The 22,368-nt window shown below is 41.8% G+C and overlaps 2 protein-coding genes across 4 annotated transcripts in view; one reads left to right on the top strand and one right to left on the bottom strand.

Annotated features, from left to right (window-relative positions):
* Positions 1-1,804: 1,804 nt before the first annotated feature.
* U2AF1 (U2 small nuclear RNA auxiliary factor 1) lies at positions 1,805-8,679 on the bottom strand. 2 transcript variants are annotated; one of them, XM_075197562.1, is made up of 9 exons: positions 8,577-8,679; positions 6,698-6,785; positions 6,046-6,112; positions 5,862-5,911; positions 4,740-4,838; positions 4,077-4,210; positions 3,797-3,889; positions 3,681-3,713; positions 1,805-2,147 (listed from the first exon to the last, which is right to left on the bottom strand). In XM_075197562.1, exons 1-9 carry the CDS (start codon positions 8,618-8,620, stop codon positions 1,982-1,984), a joined length of 774 nt encoding a protein of 257 aa, XP_075053663.1. In that variant the 5' UTR covers positions 8,621-8,679; the 3' UTR covers positions 1,805-1,981. The 2 variants fall into 2 exon arrangements, with proteins under 2 accessions (XP_075053663.1, XP_075053664.1); XM_075197563.1 differs by having other exon boundaries at positions 6,698-6,760; positions 8,577-8,667.
* CRYAA (crystallin alpha A) overlaps positions 8,583-22,368 on the top strand; it is a 33,984-nt gene continuing 20,198 nt past the window's right edge. Inside the window, exons 1-2 of one of the 2 annotated variants that reach the window (XM_075197565.1) lie at positions 8,583-8,818; positions 17,903-17,963. In XM_075197565.1, the coding sequence (XP_075053666.1) occupies positions 8,598-8,818; positions 17,903-17,963 (282 nt within the window). In that variant the 5' untranslated portion in view covers positions 8,583-8,597. Of the gene's footprint in view, positions 8,840-17,902; positions 17,964-22,368 lie in introns of both variants that reach the window. The other variant, XM_075197564.1, reaches the window with a different exon arrangement.

The following is a 22,368-nucleotide window of genomic DNA, read 5'->3' as shown; positions in this document are numbered from 1 at the left end:
CCTCACCGTGGTGGATTATGCCACCTGGTATTCTGAGGCTGTTTGTGATACTGAAGAAAATGTAGTTGATGCCTTGTTAGCAGTGTTTGAGTAGGATTCCTGTGCGATACAAACCCATCGGGGGATGCAGTTCATGTGTGAACTGTTAAGTGTCTCTGGGTAGAGTGTACCTTGCAACTTTGTACCACCCCATAACACTCACAAACCAATGGATTTTGTAGGTGCTTCAATGGGACTCTGAAGCAGATGCTACCAGCATTTGTGCCTTCAGAGGGGAGGGGGGGACGGGACGTGACTAGGAGCCCTACCTACCACACCTCCTGTTTATCGGGAGAGGTCACAAACAGTCTATTGGTTTTTCACCCTTTGAGTTCCTATATGGCACCAAAGGCCTGTTCTGAAAGCTTGCTACACAGGTTACTTCATTGTGGAGTATGTGATGCAACTCAGTGGTTAGAGCTTCTCATGGGGCTCGCGCATGCTAACCTAGAAGCACAGAACAAGCAAAAGACTTGGTATGAACAGCACCCCCCAATCAGGAAGGTTAGAAGGTGCTGGTCCTGATGCCAAGATCAGAAAAAGCAATAGGTTACCAGGGCCAGATTGTACAATGTCAAAGTGCCCAAGTTACACCAACTCTGTACTGATAAAGATAGGCAGTGGTAGCAAACCTGCAAAATAAATATACTCAAGGCATACCACACTCATGTGGAGTTGGTAGCATTGGTTTACCGATGGAAGAATCAGGTATTGGACCCACGACCCAAAAGCCAAAGGTGAGGTTGGTGAAAGAGAATTGTTGGGACAAACAGCTCAATGCCCCTTATAGTGGGCATCTGTAATCAGTACCACAGTACATTGAGGAGCTGTAGAGTAGGAAAGCGGTCACAACTTCCTTGGTGTCGCACCTTGTAGAAACCATTGAGCAGAGACCAATTAGACAGAATACTTACGCAGTTTTCACCAGAGGGTGGGAAAGCATAAACTATGAGGTGCAGAACTGGTAAATTCTACAGACCTCAACAGACTGAAAAAGTCAGCCACCTGCCAGTACTTAATACATGAACTACTGCAACAGTTCAGAGACTTCGCTCAGGCTTATTTCAATGACAGCCATCTTTAGTAAATACAAATGGGGCAAGTTTTGGGGAAAATCCAGGCAACAGGGTTAACTATCTGGTTTGAGAAATGTCAGGTGGTAATGTCTCCAACAGCAGATTATGTTGTGTTCTGGTTCCTGTATTGTCAGTTTGGTTGCTGTATTTCCTTATTTTACAATAACCTACAGAATTATAATGGTGCTTTATAAATAAAAGAACTACATCCAGAAAGTGAATTATAGCATTAACATGTTTGTCATAGGTTCCAATGGTTTTAATTAACCCCCACTATCACCTAGGTTTACATTGCTCAAATGTGCTCCTAGGATGCCCCACAACAGTGACAGGGTCAGTAATTACCCTGCCTGTTACCATGTATCCCTCTAATCACCGAGCCAATGGTGGTCAAGTCTAGAGATTGAAGGAGAACATATCAGAGGTAACATAAAAAGGTATTAACACTAGTATTCCTGACACAAGGTCGTTATCTGATGGGAGTGATGGGGATTGTAGACCCTCAGATAATTCCTGGTCCCCCAACCTATGTGGTGGTGGACTATAACAGAGGAATAGATTAAAGTCTAAAGAGTAAAAAGATGTAAAGACAATAAAGCATGCTGTGAACCAAACTAGATGCTAGAAGTGTGGTCTCCACTCCATTCTGACATTATGTGTTTATCAAACAAACTCACTGCAAGACTCACTTCAGCATTACTGGATCACTACAAATGTTTAATCAGAAGCCCAGCTTAAAAAAAAAACAAAAAAAAAAACAACAAATGAAACGCAATGAAAAAGAACCCCTAACCCACAGCTGCTGAGCGCAGAGCCCCCGCCCCAACCCACTGGAACCTCCCAGAACACGGAATAAAAACAGCAGCTCAGAAACGTCCCGATCTCTCGCGGTCTCTAGACCTCCGTCGATCTCTATCCCGACCTCCTCCTCCACCACCACCACCTCCTCCTCCTCCTCCACCACCACCACCACCTCGCCCACGGTCTCTGGAACGAGAGCGACGTTCACGGGATCTGGAGCGAGACCGATGTCTGGAGAAAAAAAAAAAAAAAGAAGCAGCATAAATGCTTGACAGACAACTGCGGGAACAGTGATAGGGTAGTGAAGGGGGACACACGTATTTAAACATGAAAGACTGTACGAATATAGATATCTGATCTAAAATACAACAAAATCAATGCACAGGTGACTACAGTGAAAGCCATTTCAAGGTTTTTTTTAAATATAGGACAACGTGTTGTTAATGTTTCGACTATCAAATGTTTTCACAATTTACAATGACATTCTCTAGAAAACCATTTAGCCATGGCAGAAAAAGCAGCAAGCAGAGGACTACTATAGACTGGTGTCGAGACATCTTCTGATCACACTAACATGCCACAATAAAATAAGATGTGATCCAAACAGCAGAACCAGAGACAAATATCAGCAGGTTTGCCAACCCTCACATGGCCATTGAACTATGAGGGTGTGGCTTGACAAACGCCAGACTCAGCCTGCAGTGCAAACTTAGTGGCTCGACCAGACTGGTGCTTTGCAACAAAATGCCCACATCACCTCTCAAATGTAACCAAGCGAGTAACACATTACCAGCTGCGGATCCACTGATCACTAATACTATGCCAAACGTTAGACAATCCATCAGAAAAACAACTGAAATTTATGCAGTCGTTGTGCAGACATTGATTAATGGATCCTGAGCCAGGGGTATTTTACCAATCTGATTATTAGCAGTACTTTCCATTAGTAACATGATGTGAATACTCCATCTGGGCAATCCCTATTTGTGCCCATACAACCTCATTATCATTTATATATATAGCGCCACCAATTCTGCAGCACTGTACAGAGAATATTTATCACTCACATCAGTCCCTACCTTATTGGAGCAGACAGTCAAAATCCCATAATACACACACATTATTTTGTGAGCAGACCCAGCTACTCCGGTCAAGGGATCAGATGTTCCATTTTGGCACCTACATGTTTACTGTCAATTCTGACTGACTAATTCTCAGGCATTTTGGATTCCCAATCATCAACACAGGACCAATTTGGTCTTAGACCTAAAATTGAGCATCCAAACAGCTTCATGCAATGGGTAACAAACAAGTCTGTGTTTTGTGAAGAATGTATGCCCACAGAAAGACAATCCTCCCATACTCTTCTAAAGGTCTGTGTTGTCGTCAACAAGACAACTACACAGAGAGCAGACAAATTGTTTAGATCTAGTATGACAAAAACCCATCACATCCTCTGTCAGGCTGAATAATGTAACTGGAGGGAGCATCAGAAAATCTGCTGTAAGAGCAGGAAACGCCAACAAAATCAGCAGCCACAGAAACAAATGTGGGCTGTTACAGAGAGGCAGAGGTCTGCCTACGGCGGGGGGTTTACAAGCATGCCGAGAGGAAATAGACAGAAATAAAGGGGACACTGGCAGAGGAGCCATTGCTAATTGGTAGTAAATAAAGACCAACATAAAATACGCATACAATACACATGAGACAATATGGTTTACAGCTGCCCTGGGGAACCCAAAAATAGAAAATATTGTAACTTACTTGTTTATTTCTACTCTGCCCTGTGGTCTGTCCCTAAGGAAAAAACAGAGTTAATATGGGAGAGATAAAAACTGAACACAAAAAAACAAAACAAACAGCAACAGATGTGGACTCACTTCTTCCTGCGACGGCCGTACAATTCTCGCCGCAGCTCCCGAGAAATGGGTTTCAGATGCATAAAGTTACAGAAGCCACCACGTGTGCATTCCCTGTAATGTCAGGACAATGACATTCAACATGAATTGGTAAAGGATCTTTGGAGCATTTGTCCCCAGGATCAACACACAATTGCCGCAAGAAAGCATGGAGCACAAGGAGGAAACATTACTCATTCTGTTACTACCAACTGACTTACAGTAAGGACAGATGCATACAATGCCCAGTACAAATACTAACCCCATCTCATACTGACGGCAACAGGCCTCCCGAAAATCAGTAACCGGAGAGAGTTCTGCATGGATGGGTTGACCATTAAACCAGCGATTATTTAGATCTTTCACAGCCTTCTCCGCATCTTCCTCCCGGCGGAACTAACAGAGACAATATAGATCATCACAACTACAAGTTACTGAGGAAGACGGAATATAGTGGGGGGTGAATGAGGGTTTATTATAGAATAGTAACAAGGCTTAGTGGGTAAGTTCTGAGATACAGAAGCTTGTTCACAAGTCTATGGCTGAATTACTGCAAACAAACTGATAAGGGCAGAGAGGTCTCAAGTTGGCATAGGAAGAGAGAAACAGTTTACCAAGAAAGACATCAGCGATAAAGTCCCTTATTACACACATACGAATGTTACTGTTAAGTGTAAAACAAAAGGTAACTTTCCTTAAGAGAAACAATACGGTTCTTCCTGTCCGACGCACATCAGATCTAAATCCTGCAAGTGCTGTATTATGTCAGAGAAAACACTTCTAACTTCCAGCCTCTGTGATACAAGAAAGGATGAAGCTCTTACATACAGGAGCGTGATGGTATCGCCTACCACCAGACTGATCCCTTTCTTTTATAGTGTGAAGCATGACAGGGAAAGTGTACTGTAGTGTTGTAGTCACTCACCTTGACATACACATTCCCCACTAGGTGGTCTCCCAAATTATCACACACATTCATCTCTTCCACCTCCCCATACTTCTCTTCCATCTCTGTGAAGACTTCCTACAAGGAAACAATGGTCACAAAACAAGAATAAAAAATTATCTCCAGCACATTTATAATCAAAACTGTATGTACATGTTCCATTATTCATCTGTGTTGAAAGTCAAGCCACAACCATATGTGGGTCCAGTGCGCCAATCCATGGCCGCCAAACGCAACCAAAGGGCAGCATGATGGCTCAGTGGTTAGCACTTCTGCCTCACAGCACTGGGGTCATGAGTTCGATTCCTGACCATGGCCTTATCTGTGTGGAGTTTGTATGTGGGTTTCCGCCGGGTGCTCCGGTTTCCTCCCACACTCCCAAAGAACCATACTGGTAGGTTAATTGGCTGCTATTAAATTGGCCTTAGTCTCTCTCTCTCTCTCTCTCTCTCTTTCTGTGTGTATGTTAGGGGATTAAGGTTGTAAGCTCCAATGGGGCAGGGACTAATGTGAATGAGTTCTCTGTACAGCACTGCGGAATTAGTGGCACTATATAAATAAATAGATGATGAAAGGTTTCACTGGTATCTAGTAAAATTGATGAAGTTTCCGTTATTTGATGATTTTAGAACTTAATCAGAAAGGCAGCTTCTATCTAGCTGCAATAGGAACGGGAGCAGATAGGGCAAGGATTTGTGGGAGTTTTTTTAAATCCAGGAAGAACATTTTTCAGCAAGTTTCTACCTAGAACGGTTTTAACCCTCTACACAACTGACAACGTTATTAAATCTGGATCTCACATTAAAACATAAGTATCCACCATTTCTACCTGGGACAGCAGGTTGTTTGGAGTTACATTGGCTGGGATGCACATTTTTATTTTAAATAGGTAAAATTAAATAAAAAAAAAATAAAAAAAGGCTGATATTTTATCCTGTACATTAGAACTCTGCCGGCAGACAATAAAGTACTGTGTCCCCCCCCCCCCCCCCCCGACCTGTAACCATACTGTGCTCCGACTGAGCTGCTCATCATCATTTACAGAGCCAGTAATACAGAGTATAAAACATTTTATAGCAACCATGGCTGCTATGTTCTTACCTCGAAAAATTCATCATAATGTTCCTGCATCTCAACATCGCTCACGGCACCTGGAGATTAACAGGAAACACCATTACACTTACAAAGGTCCCCACGTGGGAGGATAGTATGTCAGTCTGGGTTACACTGCAGGGACATGTGTGAGACAGAGGACACAGACATGGAGCAGACATGGGATACTCACAACGTAGTCCATCTGCCGACTGTGACGAGTTCTGTGGATTCCGGTAAATATTGAGCAGAGCAATAGTCTGAAATAAAAGATATAATGATGTAGCCCATTACCGAAGCTACAAGTGTGGCCTTACTCACAGTTATTCTTTCATGTATGAACCCCCATAGAAACATTTGCTATTTCAGCATCAGATTGGAGTGCACAGGAACAAAAGAGAAGATACAGGACACGAGTTCTGCAGCAGACACTAACATGTTCTTGTGTTTTTAGATTTAGAAGAAAAAGGTTGCAAGTAGTGCCACTATCTTGCATGCAGAGGATCTATGGTTCTTTATAAATGTGTTAAAGTTTTTTTCATTAACCTTTTTATAAACTGGCCTGATTTTCCAGAGCATTTTTCCTGCCAAATAACTTGGCATTGATTACAGAGCGTAATACTGCTAAATACACAGTACTTAGACCAATTGCCTCATTCGTGTAGCACAGCTTTCCCTTCCACCTTCTACCTTTGCGAAAGAAGCTACGTTATATGTACACAGAACAGCATGCCAGGGGAGGTGGAAAAAGAATGTATACAAAGAAAATACAAGAACACTGGATAAGCTCATACACAGATTAGATTTGTGCATGGAGATACAGAAAGATATGGGGGGACACATACCTGGCTGAACGTGGGCTTGTTATGGAGTCGTGAGCATCGGTCTCCATGGCGACACGCCCCGATCTTAAAGTAAAATGAGCAGTTAACCCTGAGGAGAGAACGAGTCCCTGTTACAAACACAAAGACTGAAACTATATTAGGGGCCAACCTCATCTCGGAGGTTCAGTAACACTACGACTACGCCTGACAGACCACCAGCACTAAAACCCAAATACAATAGCTGCCAACACAGAAACAACTAACTACAGACCATCCCCTGTGACCCCTGCGATTCCCAGGACTGTGGAATCCAGACACCAAATGCCAATATATATCTATCTCATCACTGATCCTCACAACGACCAGATTCATGACTGGCATAAGTCTGACATCTAATCATTAATGTGATAAAAGGGTCATCACGCCAAACACAACAAATATCTAGCCGCTGTGCAGCAGGTCAGCCAGCAGCACACAGGAGGCAGGGGACACAAAACTGCCCTGTTGTTACAAGATATGGATTTTAAATGGAGATACTCTATTACTTGTGAACTAGCCCCATGGGGGCACTGCTGGCATGTCCCCTTGATAAACTCATATTGATGGGCAGGTGCAGCACTCGTAGGCAACATAACTGCTTGGAACATTAATCTCAAGGAAGATGTAGAGGATGTGAACACATCTCTTGGGATGGCAAAGCTTGACAATGGAGGCACCTACAGAGAGTGGACACTGTTCTCTAGATGTCTCCACAGATCGCCGCCAAGCGTCAATTGCATTGGTGCCTCCACAGACCCTCACCCCCACCTGCCTGTTTCCCGGGGGCCTCCACAGACCCCCACCAGCCTCTCTTCCCCGGGGAACTCCACAGACCCCCACCAGCCTCTCTTCCCCGGGGGCCTCCACAGATCCCCACCAGCCTCTCTTCCCCGGGGGCCTCCACAGATCCCCACCAGCCTCTCTTCCCCGGGGGCCTCCACAGATCCCCACCAGCCTCTCTTCCCCGGGGGCCTCCACAGACCCCCACCAGCCTCTCTTCCCCGGGGGCCTCCACAGATCCCCACCAGCCTCTCTTCCCCGGGGGCCTCCACAGACCCCCACCAGCCTCAGGGTGTATCAATAGATTCAATCCTTACTCCTCATCCACCTTCATATCTTCCATCCAGCCTCCATAGACCCTCTCTCTAAGTCCATGTATCCTCCCCAGCCTCCATCCCCAAGGTGCCTCCATCGACCCTCTCTGTCAGCCTCTATGTATCCCCTGGGTGCTTCCATAGATCCTCTCTCAACCTCCATCCCCTGGGTGCCTCTATGGACCATCCCCCTCAGCCCCCATGTGTCCCCCTCAGCCTCTATGGACCATCCCCCTCAGCCCCCATGTGTCCCCCTCAGCCTCTATGGACCATCCCACCCAGCCTCCATGTGTCCCCCTCCATCCCCTAGGTACCTCTATGGACCATTCCCCTCAGCCTCCATGTGTCCCCCCTCAGCCTCACTCCCCCAGGTGCCTCCATAGATGCTCTCTCTAAGCCTCCATGTGTCCCCCCTCAGCCTCCATCCCCTAGGTACCTCTATGAACCATTCCCCTCAGTCTCCATGTGTCCCCCCTCAGCCTCACTCCCCCAGGTGCCTCCATAGATCCTCTCTCTAAGCCTCCATGTGTCCCCCCTCAGCCTCCATCCCCTAGGTACCTCTATGGACCATCCACCTCAGCCTCCAGGAGTCGCCCTCAGCCTCCAGGAGTCGCCCTCAGCCTCCATCCCCTAGGTACCTCTATGGACCATCCCCCTCAGCCCCCATGTGTCGCCCTCAGCCTCACTCCCCCAGGAGCCTCCATAGATCCTCTCTCTAAGCCTCCATGCTCCCCCCCAGCCCCCGGGGCCGCCGCTTTATTCCTCACTTGTCCTTCTCGGTGCCGAAGATGGACGCCAGATACTCCGCCATCTTCCTCTCCGGTCCCCGCGCACCGCACACGTCACCGCTCAGCGACACCTACGTCATCTGCCCGCGTCTCCGGTGGGCGGGGCTGCGTCGCTATAGTAACAGGCGGGAGGAAGACGACTCCCACTCAGGCTTCACGCGTGGCTGCAGGCCGCAGTGTGCACAGGACAAAGACAGCGGGAACCCGGAGAGACCCTGTGTGTGCGGGAGACTGAGCTCGTTGTACTGTTATATTATTATATTACATCATTATACAGTAATATCACATTATATACCACAGGACATGTATATATACATAGAGACCCCGGAGTCTATAATTATATTATTATATCATTATACAGTAATATCACATTATATACCACAGGACATGTATATATACATAGAGACCCCGGAGTCTATAATTATATTATTATATCATTATACAGTAATATCACATTATATACCACAGGACATGTATATATACATAGAGACCCCGGAGTCTATTATTATATCATTATACAGTAATATCACATTATATACCACAGGACATGTATATATACATAGAGACCCCGGAGTCTATAATTATATTATTATATCATTATACAGTAATATCACATTATATACCACAGGACATGTATATATACATAGAGACCCAGGAGTCTATTATTATATCATTATACAGTAATATCACATTATATACCACAGGACATGTATATATACATAGAGACCCCGGAGTCTATAATTATATTATTATATCATTATACAGTAATATCACATTATATACCACAGGACATGTATATATACATAGAGACCCCGGAGTCTATTATTATATCATTATACAGTAATATCACATTATATACCACAGGACATGTATATATACATAGAGACCCCGGAGTCTATAATTATATTATTATATCATTATACAGTAATATCACATTATATACCACAGGACATGTATATATACATAGAGACCCCGGAGTCTATTATTATATCATTATACAGTAATATCACATTATATACCACAGGACATGTATATATACATAGAGACCCTGGAGTCTATCATTATATTACATCATTATACAGTAATATCACATTATATACCACAGGACATGTATATATACATAGAGACCCCGGAGTCTATAATTATATTATTATATCATTATACAGTAATATCACATTATATACCACAGGACATGTATATATACATAGATACCCAGAAGTCTATCATTATATTACATCATTATACAGTAATATCACATTATATACCACAGGACATGTATATATACATAGAGACCCCGGAGTCTATCATATTATTATATCATTATACAGTAATATCACATTATATACCACAGGACATGTACATATACATAGATACCCAGAAGTCTATCATTATATTACATCATTATACAGTAATATCACATTATATACCACAGGACATGTACATATACATAGAGACCCCGGTGTCTATCATTATATTACATCATTATACAGTAATATCACATTATATACCACAGGACATGTATATATACATAGAGACCCCGGAGTCTATCATATTATTATATCATTATACAGTAATATCACATTATATACCACAGGACATGTATATATACATAGAGACCCCGGTGTCTATCATTATATTACATCATTATACAGTAATATCACATTATATACCACAGGACATGTACATATACATAGATACCCAGAAGTCTATCATTATATTACATCATTATACAGTAATATCACATTATATACCACAGGACATGTACATATACATAGAGACCCCGGTGTCTATCATTATATTACATCATTATACAGTAATATCACATTATATACCACAGGACATGTATATATACATAGAGACCCCGGTGTCTATCATTATATTACATCATTATACAGTAATATCACATTATATACCACAGGACATGTATATATACATAGAGACCCCGGTGTCTATCATTATATTACATCATTCTACAGTAATATCACATTATATACCACAGGACATGTATATATACATAGAGACCCCGGTGTCTATCATTATATTACATCATTATACAGTAATATCACATTATATACCACAGGACATGTACATATACATAGAGACCCCGGTGTCTATAATTATATTATTATATCATTATACAGTAATATCACATTATATACCACAGGACATGTACATATACATAGAGACCCCGGTGTCTATAATTATATTACATCATTATACAGTAATATCACATTATATACCACAGGACATGTACATATACATAGATACCCAGAAGTCTATCATTATATTACATCATTATACAGTAATATCACATTATATACCACAGGACATGTACATATACATAGAGACCCCGGTGTCTATCATTATATTACATCATTATACAGTAATATCACATTATATACCACAGGACATGTATATATACATAGAGACCCCGGTGTCTATCATTATATTACATCATTCTACAGTAATATCACATTATATACCACAGGACATGTATATATACATAGAGACCCCGGTGTCTATCATTATATTACATCATTATACAGTAATATCACATTATATACCACAGGACATGTACATATACATAGAGACCCAGAAGTCTATCATTATATTACATCATTATACAGTAATATCACATTATATACCACAGGACATGTACATATACATAGAGACCCCGGTGTCTATCATTATATTATTATATCATTATACAGTAATATCACATATACCACAGGACATGTTTATATACATAGAGACCCCGGAGTCTATCATTATATTACATCATCATACAGTAATATCACATTATATACCACAGGACATGTACATATACATAGAGACCCAGAAGTCTATCATTATATTACATCATTATACAGTAATATCCCATTATATACCACAGGACATGTATATATACATAGAGACCCAGGAGTCTATCATTATATCATTATACAGTAATATCCCATTATATACCACAGGACATGTATATATATACATAGAGACCCCGGAGTCTATCATTATATTATTATATCATTATACAGTAATATCACATTATATACCACAGGACATGTACATATACATAGAGACCCAGAAGTCTATCATTATATTACATCATTATACAGTAATATCACATTATATACCACAGGACATGTATATATACATAGAGACCCCGGAGTCTATCATTATATTATTATATCATTATACAGTAATATCACATTATATACCACAGGACATGTATATATTCATAGAGACCCCAGAGTCTATCATTATATTATTATATCATTATACAGTAATATCACATTATATACCACAGGACATGTACATATACATAGAGACCCAGAAGTCTATCATTATATTATTATATCATTATACAGTAATATCACATTATATACCACAGGACATGTATATATACACAGAGACCCCGGAGTCTATAATTATATTATTATATCAATATACAGTAATATCACATTATATACCACAGGACATGTTTATATACATAGAGACCCCGGAGTCTATCATATTATTATATCATCATACAGTAATATCACATTATATACCACAGGACATGTACATATACATAGAGACCCTGGAGTCTATCATTATATTACATCATTATACAGTAATATCACATTATATACCACAGGACATGTATATATACATAGAGACCCCGGAGTCTATCATTATATCATTATACAGTAATATCCCATTATATACCACAGGACATGTATATATACATAGAGACCCCGGAGTCTATCATTATATTATTATATCATACAGTAATATCACTTTATATACCACAGGACATGTACAAATACATAGAGATCCAGAAGTCTATTATTATATTACATCATTATACAGTAATATCCCATTATATACCACAGGACATGTATATATACATAGAGACCCTGGGGTCTATCATTATATTACATCATTATACAGTAATATCACATGATATACCACAGGACATGTTCATATACATAGAGACCCAGGAGTCTATCATTATATTACATCATTATACAGTAATATCCCATTATATACCAGAGGACATGTATATATACACATAGAGACCCTGGAGTCTATCATTATATTACATCATACAGTAATATCCCATTATATACCACAGGACATGTATATATACATAGAGACCCCGGAGTCTATCATTATATTACATCATTATACAGTAATATCACGTTATATACCACAGGACATGTATATATACATAGATAAGGCCATGGTCATTTGACCACAGTGCTGTAAGGCAGAAGTGCTAACCACTGAGCCACCGTACTGCCCATTATCCACTTCTCAGAATAGTCCTTGTGTTTCACCTTAACATGACCCAAACACATTATGCAATTAGTGATTTCATCCGGCGTATACAATATGTGCTGATTTAATATAACACTTTGTTATGAATTTCTTTGGGTATCAAAACCTTAAACAAACAATATAGTGTCAAAATAGCATAAAAAATCAAGATGGTAAAATATGCTTCCTTACATAAAAACACAATCAGCAAGAAGCATTGGATCATGTTCTCTTTTAATGTTTGAGACCATAACTTAAATTATTATAATGGTTTTTTCAATTGTCCAGCACTTCAAACAATAGTATGATATCAGTTTGACTAGGTTAATACACAGTTACTTAGTAGCAGTCTCTGTGTGATGATATCGGGTGACCTTTGGTAAAGTTGAGCTCTTCTATTGGCTCTGCGACTTCTGTGCTCTGTGTTGTGATTGCAGCCCAGGTCCTCATCAGTTTAAATGGCAGGGAGGGTTTAGCTTTCCTGCCGTTTATAGCGTTCTTGTCCTGCATTCGTGCAGCCTGCTGTGTGCTAAACCCTAAAGGTTCAGATTGCCTGTAATTGGGCCTGATTCATTACCGTTCTTATCTGCCGATTTTGTGCGGATCATATAAAATCCACTCTGCACATGCCCAAAAAGGGAGATAAGAATGAAAATCCGTCACCTAAAATAAATCTTTCATAAGTTAAGGCCGCAACTGTTCTTAACTGCACTTAAGAATCTCTCCAACTTCTTGAGAAAAAAGGGTGGGGAATGGGTGGAGATTGGGCGGAGATCGTAGTGACTTAAGAAGAGTAGGCATTTACCTCCAGATCCGTCAGATAGATAAGAAGCAGTACTTAGCGTTTTTCTTAAATTCATGCTTAACACTCTGGGTCATGTTTAAGTCCAAAAATGCTATAGCGGTAGCACTGCATAACAACACTAAACTGTTGAAAAATCATTGTTTGTTTAAAATACCCCTACTCACAACTAAATATGCACAACATACATCTGCATACACCTCATTCAACAAATTTTTTTTTTTTTATATTGTCACTAATTAAACAATGTATTCTTTTTTTTTTTTTAAACGTAAATGCACAGTTTAAAGATATTGCAATGTGAAGTGGTTGATGTCTAATATCTTATAGTTAACCTATACCTTGTTTGATATTTTTTTTTCACGGGTAATACGCTAGAACAGTGCTTCCCAAACTTTCTCAGTTCGAGGCACCCTTAGGGTCACCATAATCTTTCCAAGGCACCCCTAAGCCAAAATAATTACAGAGTAGTCCAGTTTTTTAAGTAGTTGGGTCAAAATGACGTAAGATGTATTTAGGGCCCTTCATCATATCACTGCGCCCCTTCACCATATTACTATGTCCCCTTCTTCGCCATCTCTCTCTGTCCCCCTCCTTCAGCGTCTCTCTCTGTCCCCCACCTTCAGCGTTTCTCTCTGTCCCCCTCCTTCAGGGTGTTTCTCTGTCCCCCTCCTTCAGCGTGTCTCTCTGTCCCCCTCCTTCAGCGTCTCTCTCTGTCCCCCTCCTTCAGCGTGTCTCTCTGTCCCCCTCCTTCAGCGTGTCTCTCTGTCCCCCTCCTTCAGCGTGTCTCTCTGTCCCCCTCCTTCAGCGTGTCTCTCTGTCCCCCTCCTTCAGCGTGTCTCTGTCTCTCTCCTTCAGCGTGTCTCTGTCCCTCTCTTCAGCGCGTCTCTGTCCCCCTCCTTCAGCGTGTCTCTCTGTGCCCCCTTCAGCGTGTCTCTCTGTGCCCCCTTCAGCGTGTCTCTCTGTGCCCCCTTCAGCGTGTCTCTCTGTGCCCCCTTCAGCGTGTCTCTCTGTGCCCCCTTCAGCGTGTCTCTCTGTGCCCCCTTCAGAGTGTCTCTCTGTCCCCCTTCAGCGTGTCTCTCTGTCCCCCTTCAGCGTGTCTCTCTGTCCCCCTTTAGCGTGTCTCTCTGTCCCCCTTTAGCGTGTCTCTCTGCCCCCTTCAGCTTGTCTCTCTGCCCCCTTCAGCGTGTCTCTCTGTGCCCCTTCAGCGTGTCTCTCTGTGCCCCCTTCAGCGTGTATCTCTGTCCCTCTTCAGCGTGTCTCTCTGTGCCCCTTCAGCGTGTCTCTCTGTGCCCCCTTCAGCGTGTCTCTCTGTGCCCCCTTCAGCGTGTCTCTCTGTGCCCCCTTCAGCGTGTCTCTCTGTGCCCCTTCAGCGTGTCTCTCTGTGCCCCTTCAGCATGTCTCTCTGTGCCCCCCTTCACTCTCCTTTACTTACCTTCTTTCCTGACATCCTCTCTGCTCCTCACTGAGGTACTGTAATTTTAACACAGATTTCTGCTTGCGGCTCTCAGTAAAAATCAGCATTAAAATGACAGTTCTAACGGTAATAATACGCACTATTACCATAGTAACGGTAATGGTGTACTGCCCGCGTTACTTTGACAAGTAACGTGGCCAACTGAATTCCCCCCTATGTGTCTGAAACTATCACCAAACAGCAGCAAGTATTTTCTTTTTATGGTCTTCAAAAGTTTGCTTTAATTGGCTTATGGTTTAAAGATCCTATACATGTATCTGTTCCTCTTCCTAATAAAATGCTAGTTAAATATGTGATCATATCCAGTGTTCAAGTTTGGGTAGCAATGTGCTCTCTAAAGTGTCCTTTGGGTGGTATAATTTGAAAAAGTGACCCTGGAAATGGATATATAAATAAAAAGTGTAAAAAAAAATTCTATGAACATGGTAAACTTCTAATGAAGGTTCAATTTTCTGCTAATAGCAAACTAATTAGCGCACTTACAGAAGACATAATGTGCCTTTACCCATAGTGTTTTAAATGTCTTAACAGTATTATGCTTGTTAAATACATTTCTGTAATCCAATGCAGTTCTATATTATTAGTTCACATATTCATTATGATTTGCTGCTCTTTCATGCAATTAACAACACATTTATGCTCTCTAACTATGAAAAACACAGTGACCTGTTGCAGCGTTTATTTCTTAGGCTTTCTGCATATAGTTAAATGTTTAACTTGGTGTTCCATTGGCCTTTCATCTTTCCTTCTATAATCAATAAATGTCTTTCTGCGCCCCCCTTCACTCTCCCTTACTTACCTTCTTTCCTCTCTGCTGTTGCTGCTGCTTCTCACTGAGGCTGCCGGACGTGATGACTTCCTCAGTGAGGAGGAGGATCCGGCACTGGATGATGGGTAAGTTTGTTTTTTTGGGGGTTTTTTTTGTTTCTCTTCTTTTTTTGCTAGGGCGATCGCGGCACCCCAGGGAGCCGCGGCGCACACTTTGGGAACCGCTGCGCTAGAATAAATGAAAGGCATTACAGTTCAATTTGTTTAAACTATGTTTTTAAAATGTAAGTACATAAACCATGCCTACTCTTTTATAAGGTACACATAGGAGGAAACCCACAAAAACATGTGGGGTATATTTAAACTTCGCAGAGATAAGGCCGTGAGTCAGGAATCAAACTAATGACTCCACTGTTGGAAGGTTGATTGTCTAACCACTAAGGCAAGGTTCAGATGGAAAAATATGTGTATTATATAGCCTAGAACGACAAGCTCAACAATACACCATTGCCTGCAAGTCATGTAAGTGCTAGTGGCAAGCTAAAGTGTTACTGAGAAAAATTAACAATTGTACACACTAGTAGCGCCGAATAAGCCACAACACTAAACTGTTTTAAAACCAATGTTTGCTTTAAATACCATTAATCACAAATAACTATGAACAACACATATGTCTGGATTCCCAATAAAAATCACAGAGAGCGTAGTGAAATGAAGTGGTATTTATTAACACAGGTTACACAGGTTTCAGGTTGCAGTACGGTAGGGTATGGCAGAAATAGCTAAGGAACACAGTGGATAACAAATGCAGAATGCGATGGTCCACAGGACTTAACCACAAAGTAGTGGAGATGGCACACAAGGTGTGACAGTCTGCGAAGCAAGGCACTGAAGACTCAGAGAACAGGTATCAATAATATGCAGAACATTACCGCAGGATAGTGGAGTAGACACAGAGTTTGTGATGATCTGCGGATAGATGTGCTGTGAATGTCAGAGAACAGGTAGCAATACTGGAGTAGACGCAGTGGCTGAGATTATCTGTGGATAGATGTGCTGGGAACTAAGAGAACAGGTAGCAATAATCTGCCAGAGCGTTACCACAGCGATACTGGAGTAGACACAGTGGCTGAGATGATCTGCGGATAGATGTGATGGAAACTTCAGAGAACAGGTAGCAATAAGGAGCCAGGGTACAGGAACAGCAACATCTGGCAAAGGTTGCTGGGACAGACAGGCATATATAGGCCAGAAGCAGGTGTTTAAGCTTCCAGCAATAACGAGGCAGGTAAGAGCAGTCTAAGTACCACAGTGGCCCCTTTGTTGGACAGTGGAACTACAGGCAGGATACAAATGTCCAACAAAGTACCTGCAGACAGGAGCTGCAGGATGCAGATCGTGACAATATAACTGCATACACTTCACTCATAATAAACTTTTTTTTTTATTAATGTCAATAATTATACAATGTACTATTTTACCCCTAAATCAATGGTGCATGCACACTTTTAATATATTGCATTGTAAATTCGTTGATGTATAATATAATAATAGACTAATTTGTTTGGCTCTAATTTTTTTTGTGACATGGGTGTTACTTGCTTTTATCTGTGGATATTTTCTATTTGTTTGGATTAACTTTATTTTGATCACCTGCTTGTCCCTGTTGTAGCGCTACACAAATTACAAAATTCAATTTAGGGATATTCCCCAACAGTCAGGAATCTAACTCATGACCCCAGTGTTGGCAGGTGGAATGACTAACCAGGAAGACAACGTGCAGATTGAAAAATTAATACATTATATAGACTTGAACTATTTTCATATGTAACGTGCATTTTAATGTGTGTGTTGTTTGTATTATAAATTTTAACCAATATTTTTTTTCTTGTTTAATATCTATTAAGATGATTCTTATGTGTTTTGGTACTTCCCCCATGTTACATGTTTGTCCAACAGATCCCCAGCCCTCCTGAAGCTGTGGAGGCAGGACACTTCAGGTGCCAAACTGATTTGCAAGGTAAAATCTTTTTCAAATATTGTTTATATCACACTTTTTAAATTCTCTTAAGATCCTAAAAATACAGTTGGGTGTTTGGTGATGAAAGTAAAGGCATGTTTAATTTTTCAATACATAATCATATACAAATGCATGCATCAGACAGTTTTGACTGAAAATAAAGTTTACCATTGAAATCTGCAAATATTTTCTAACTAGGCTGTTAGGGCTGCCCCTGCTGAGATTATCAGATCTGAGTTTTCAATAATGTTGAAGCTTGATTGTTAGAGTTTAGCTGAAATAAAGACCAAACTGAAGGCTTTCATTGATGAACTACCAGGCCTTAACTGGGAAATATCTGCCTCAGCTGAAAAATAATCAGTAATCAACCATAGTCTGTGTTAAACATATTGTCAGACGCCGTCCCTGTGCTATGTCCGCTGCACAGAGACTGACGTCTGCTTCTGTTGCCGAGCGCACTTCCGGGTCGGCGGTCGCGCGTTCCGTTGCTATGCAACGGAACGCTTCTCAGTAATTCCGGCAGTGGTGTTTAGCGTCACCACCGCCAATGATTGGACTGTCTCCTGTATATAAGGGTCACTCTGGCACTTGGTGAGTGCCAGAGTATTAGGTCTCACCTAGCTCCAGCGTTCCTGTGTTACCTCTTGTGAATTACCCGGATTGTTCCTGACCATTCTTCCTCTGCCTTCCCTGTGTACCAAACCCGGCTTCTTGACAACTCTCTCTACGCTTCTGACACCTGACCCGGCTATCCCTGACTACGATATTGGATTCTCCTTGTGGCATATCCTGATTCTCCATTCGGATCCAGCCTGCCTGACACCGTTCCATCTTACAGCTTCACTGGTTACTCCCTCTGAGGACCGCGACCTGCGTGTCTCCCGCAGCTAAGACCATACATCTCCTGTTGTGTTCCTTTCCTTAATGATTCAGGTCCACAAGCTGCACACAGATGCTAAGGCCATGTTTGGTATTCGAACTCATGATGCCAGTGTTGTATAACAGAAGTGCTAACCACTAAGGTAACGTGCTGATCATAACTCCCATATATTTTTATCTCTTTCCACATATTCCCTAGGAAGATGTGGGCCTCCCCCCCCCCCCCCCGTGATGAAAGCACGCTAGCCCTTCCCCGACCAGTGTGTGTGTTTGCAATTAATATTAACAACATTTTAAATACATTTATCCAAGGTAATATAATTATATAAATGCTAATGCAAATAATTAGGTAACAACAATTCTGCACAATACACTCCAGTTTGTGTTGTAACATTTCTAAACAAACCCTTTGCACCTCCCACTTTTCCTGTTCCATAATACGGATTTATCTTTAAGTAAGAAACTTCGTAATATGAGGTAAGAACTTCTTAAGTTCCATAGTCGTTCTTATCTCCATGTTGCGTGTTTTTATCCGTTGCGGAAGTCACTTAAGTAGGGATTCATCTTCGTTTGTGTCTTGAGTTCCGTTCCTTGTTGAATCGCTACTTGCGTATCTCAACGTTTTTTCTTAAAATACTCTTCACAACTTCCGGGCAAGATAAGCTTGTTACTGGATTCTCCTTGTCTGTCGACCTTTTGCTTGTTTCTGGACTATCCCTGCTCACTGCCCACCTCGACCCTTTGGTTTCTCTAGGGTTATTATTGTCTCTGTCCTGGACAATTTGCTTCGTTACCGGTTATCCCTCTGTATACCATGTGGTGTGCTGTATTCTTAGTCTCTTTATATCTTTACTACTTGGTACCAGTGCTAAACTTTTGCTACTTTGAGTTTAAGTACCAGGCGCATCTGAGTATTTGTGTGAACATCTATCTCTATGGGAAGGCGACTAGCTATAGGTGAAGATCTCTCTCGTTCTGTTCTAAACATTTATCAGTGGGACCCGTAACAATTGGTACAACTAACCCGGGACTTTTTTCCTGCCGATATACATCATTTATGTGGTAGGACCAACTACTAAACCCAAGGAGTTTTCTCACAAAGTGTACAAAAATGCACAGTTAGACAACACAGTTGGACAAACATTGGATTACTTCCAGGAATAAGCTACATCTGCCAGTCTCTTTCTGCAATACTTGTCTATCTATAGACAGAACACTGCAAATAGGTAATTCTTTAAAATCCCCTTTTTGGTCTCTTTTCATAGCATTATCTTTAGGACGGTATCATCTTTCACCCCTCCAACAACACAAATATTTGTCCACATTGCACCTGCCTTACTCCACTCACCGCTAGTTAACACCCATGAACTGTTGTCCTATTTATTATCTCTAACAAGTACAGCCTCCACTTGTCGCCATAAAATAAAAGGTCACACATGTTACAATCCCCTTACCTATCTTTCTCTCTCTGCTTCTATTAGCCGGTGATATATCACCTAATCCAGGTCCCCCACACTTCTCACACACACATACATCAGAACACTACCGTTCTAAAGCAAACCTCAAACACACCCCTGTTTCCCCTCTCTTCCAATGTCCTTTAAATGTGCCCTTTGGAATGTACGCTCCGTTTGTAACAAACTTACCTCCATACATGACCTCTTCCTCTCCAAAAACCTCAACCTTCTGGCAATAACAGAAACATGGCTCATGCAATCAGACGTTGCCTCACCTGCTGCACTTTCACATGGTGGTCTCCATCTCACCCACACCTCCAGACCTGAAGGCAGACAAGGAGGTGGGGTTGGACTACTTCTCTCCCCACAGTGCACGTTCACAGTTCTACCAAATGTCCCATCACTCACGTTCACATCTTTTGAAGTATATGCTGTTAGGATTTTTAACTCGTTCTCTATGTGTGTTGCTGTCATCTATCGTCCCCTTGGTCCATACCAACAGTTTATTGAGGATTTCTCTGCATGGCTCCCTCACTTCTTATCTTCAGATATCCCCACCCTCATCCTGGGTGATTTCAATATCCCCATTGATAACCCACCTTCCAAAGCTGCTTCCAAACTGCTCTCTCTAACCTCCTCACTTGACCTCTCCCAGTGTATTGAATCATCTACTCATCAGGATGGCCATTGCCTTGATCTTGTTTTCTCTAGACTATGCACACTTTCTAATTTTCTTAACACACCCTTCCCCCTCTCGGATCATCAACTTATCAGCTACACACTCACCCCACTGCTCTAACCTCTCTACTGTCTAACTCTACCAAGCCTCCTCATACCCGCAGAAATATTAATTCTATTAACAATTTTCCACCTCTCTCCAACACCTTCTCTCACCTATCTCTACATTGTCCTCCCCTGAGATGGCAGTACCTCATTTTCACCAAACCTTAACAACGGCCCTTGATAAAGTGGCTCCAGCGACACTACACGTCGACTTCGATGTCAGCCATGGCACACTACAGCAACTCGAAATCTTCAAAAACTTTACCATAAAGCAGAACGTTACTGGCGTGAATCTCGCACCTCTAATGACTTCCTCACATATACTTCTATCTACCGCTCCTATTGAAATGCTCTGGACACTGCAAAAAAAAACATACAATCTCTTATCTATGCTCAGGCTTCTAACCCCAAATGCCTTTTTAACACATTTAAATCTTCTCAATCCTCCCACCCCAAACCCTCCATCTACTATCAGTGCCCAGGATCTTGTTTCCTACTTCAAGGACAAGATTGATAAGATTAGACTAGAAATGGTATCCTCTTCCTCGACAAGCAATCAGCTCAATTCCTTCCCACTACCCTCTGACACCCTCTCTTCATTTGACTCTACCTCCTGTCCTCTTGATCCTATTCCCTCGCAAATTGGTAGATCCCTGTCTCCTGTGCTCATTTCACCTCTAACTAAAATCTGTAATCTCTCGCTCTCTACTGGCATCTTTCCATCACTATACAAGCATGCAGTGATTACTCCTATTCTAAAAAAACAGGATTCCGACCCAAACTATCTCTCAAATTACCATCCCATCTCTCAGCTCCCAGCTCCCGTGCCCCTCCAAGCTTCTAGAGAGACTTGCCTACATTCGCCTCACACGCTTCCTTTCCGAAAACAACCTGTTGGATCCTCTTCAGTCTGGCTTTCGCTCTCAACACTCCACAGAGACTGCGTTGACTAAGGTTGTCAATGATCTGATCACTGCTAAAACTAAACGCCATTACTCTCTGCTAATTCTGGATCTTTTGGCTGCATTTGACACCGTTGACCACTCCCTTCTCATACAAACGCTGCAATCCCTAGGTCTTCAAGACACTGTTCTATCCTGGTTCTCATCCTACCTTTCTAATCGCTCTTTCACTGTTAATTTCTCCTTGGCCACCTCTGCTCCGCTTCCTTTATCAGTCGGAGTACTGCAAGGCTTGGTCCTAGGTCCTCTGCTGTTCTCTATCTATACCACTTCTCTTGGAAATCTAATAAGTTCCTTTGGATTCAGTATCTCTATGCGGATGAT

This window comes from Mixophyes fleayi, chromosome 2 (assembly GCF_038048845.1).
Source record: "Mixophyes fleayi isolate aMixFle1 chromosome 2, aMixFle1.hap1, whole genome shotgun sequence".
NCBI lineage: Eukaryota > Metazoa > Chordata > Amphibia > Anura > Limnodynastidae > Mixophyes > Mixophyes fleayi.
Note: the sequence above shows the minus strand (reverse complement) of the source record. Positions and strands in the feature narration are given on the sequence as shown.

What these genes read in the sequence shown, in the direction of transcription:
- U2AF1 (XM_075197562.1), bottom strand. Translation starts at nt 8,620, where the DNA reads ATGGCGGAGTATCTGGCGTCCATCTTCGGCACCGAGAAGGACAA. An exon ending in TGGGGAATGTGTATGTCAAG is followed by an intron (nt 4,211 to 4,739) that starts GTGAGTGACTAC and finishes TGTCTCTGTTAG; the next exon opens with TTCCGCCGGGAGGAAGATGC. An exon ending in TGCCGTCAGTATGAGATGGG is followed by an intron (nt 3,890 to 4,076) that starts GTTAGTATTTGT and finishes CTGACATTACAG; the next exon opens with GGAATGCACACGTGGTGGCT.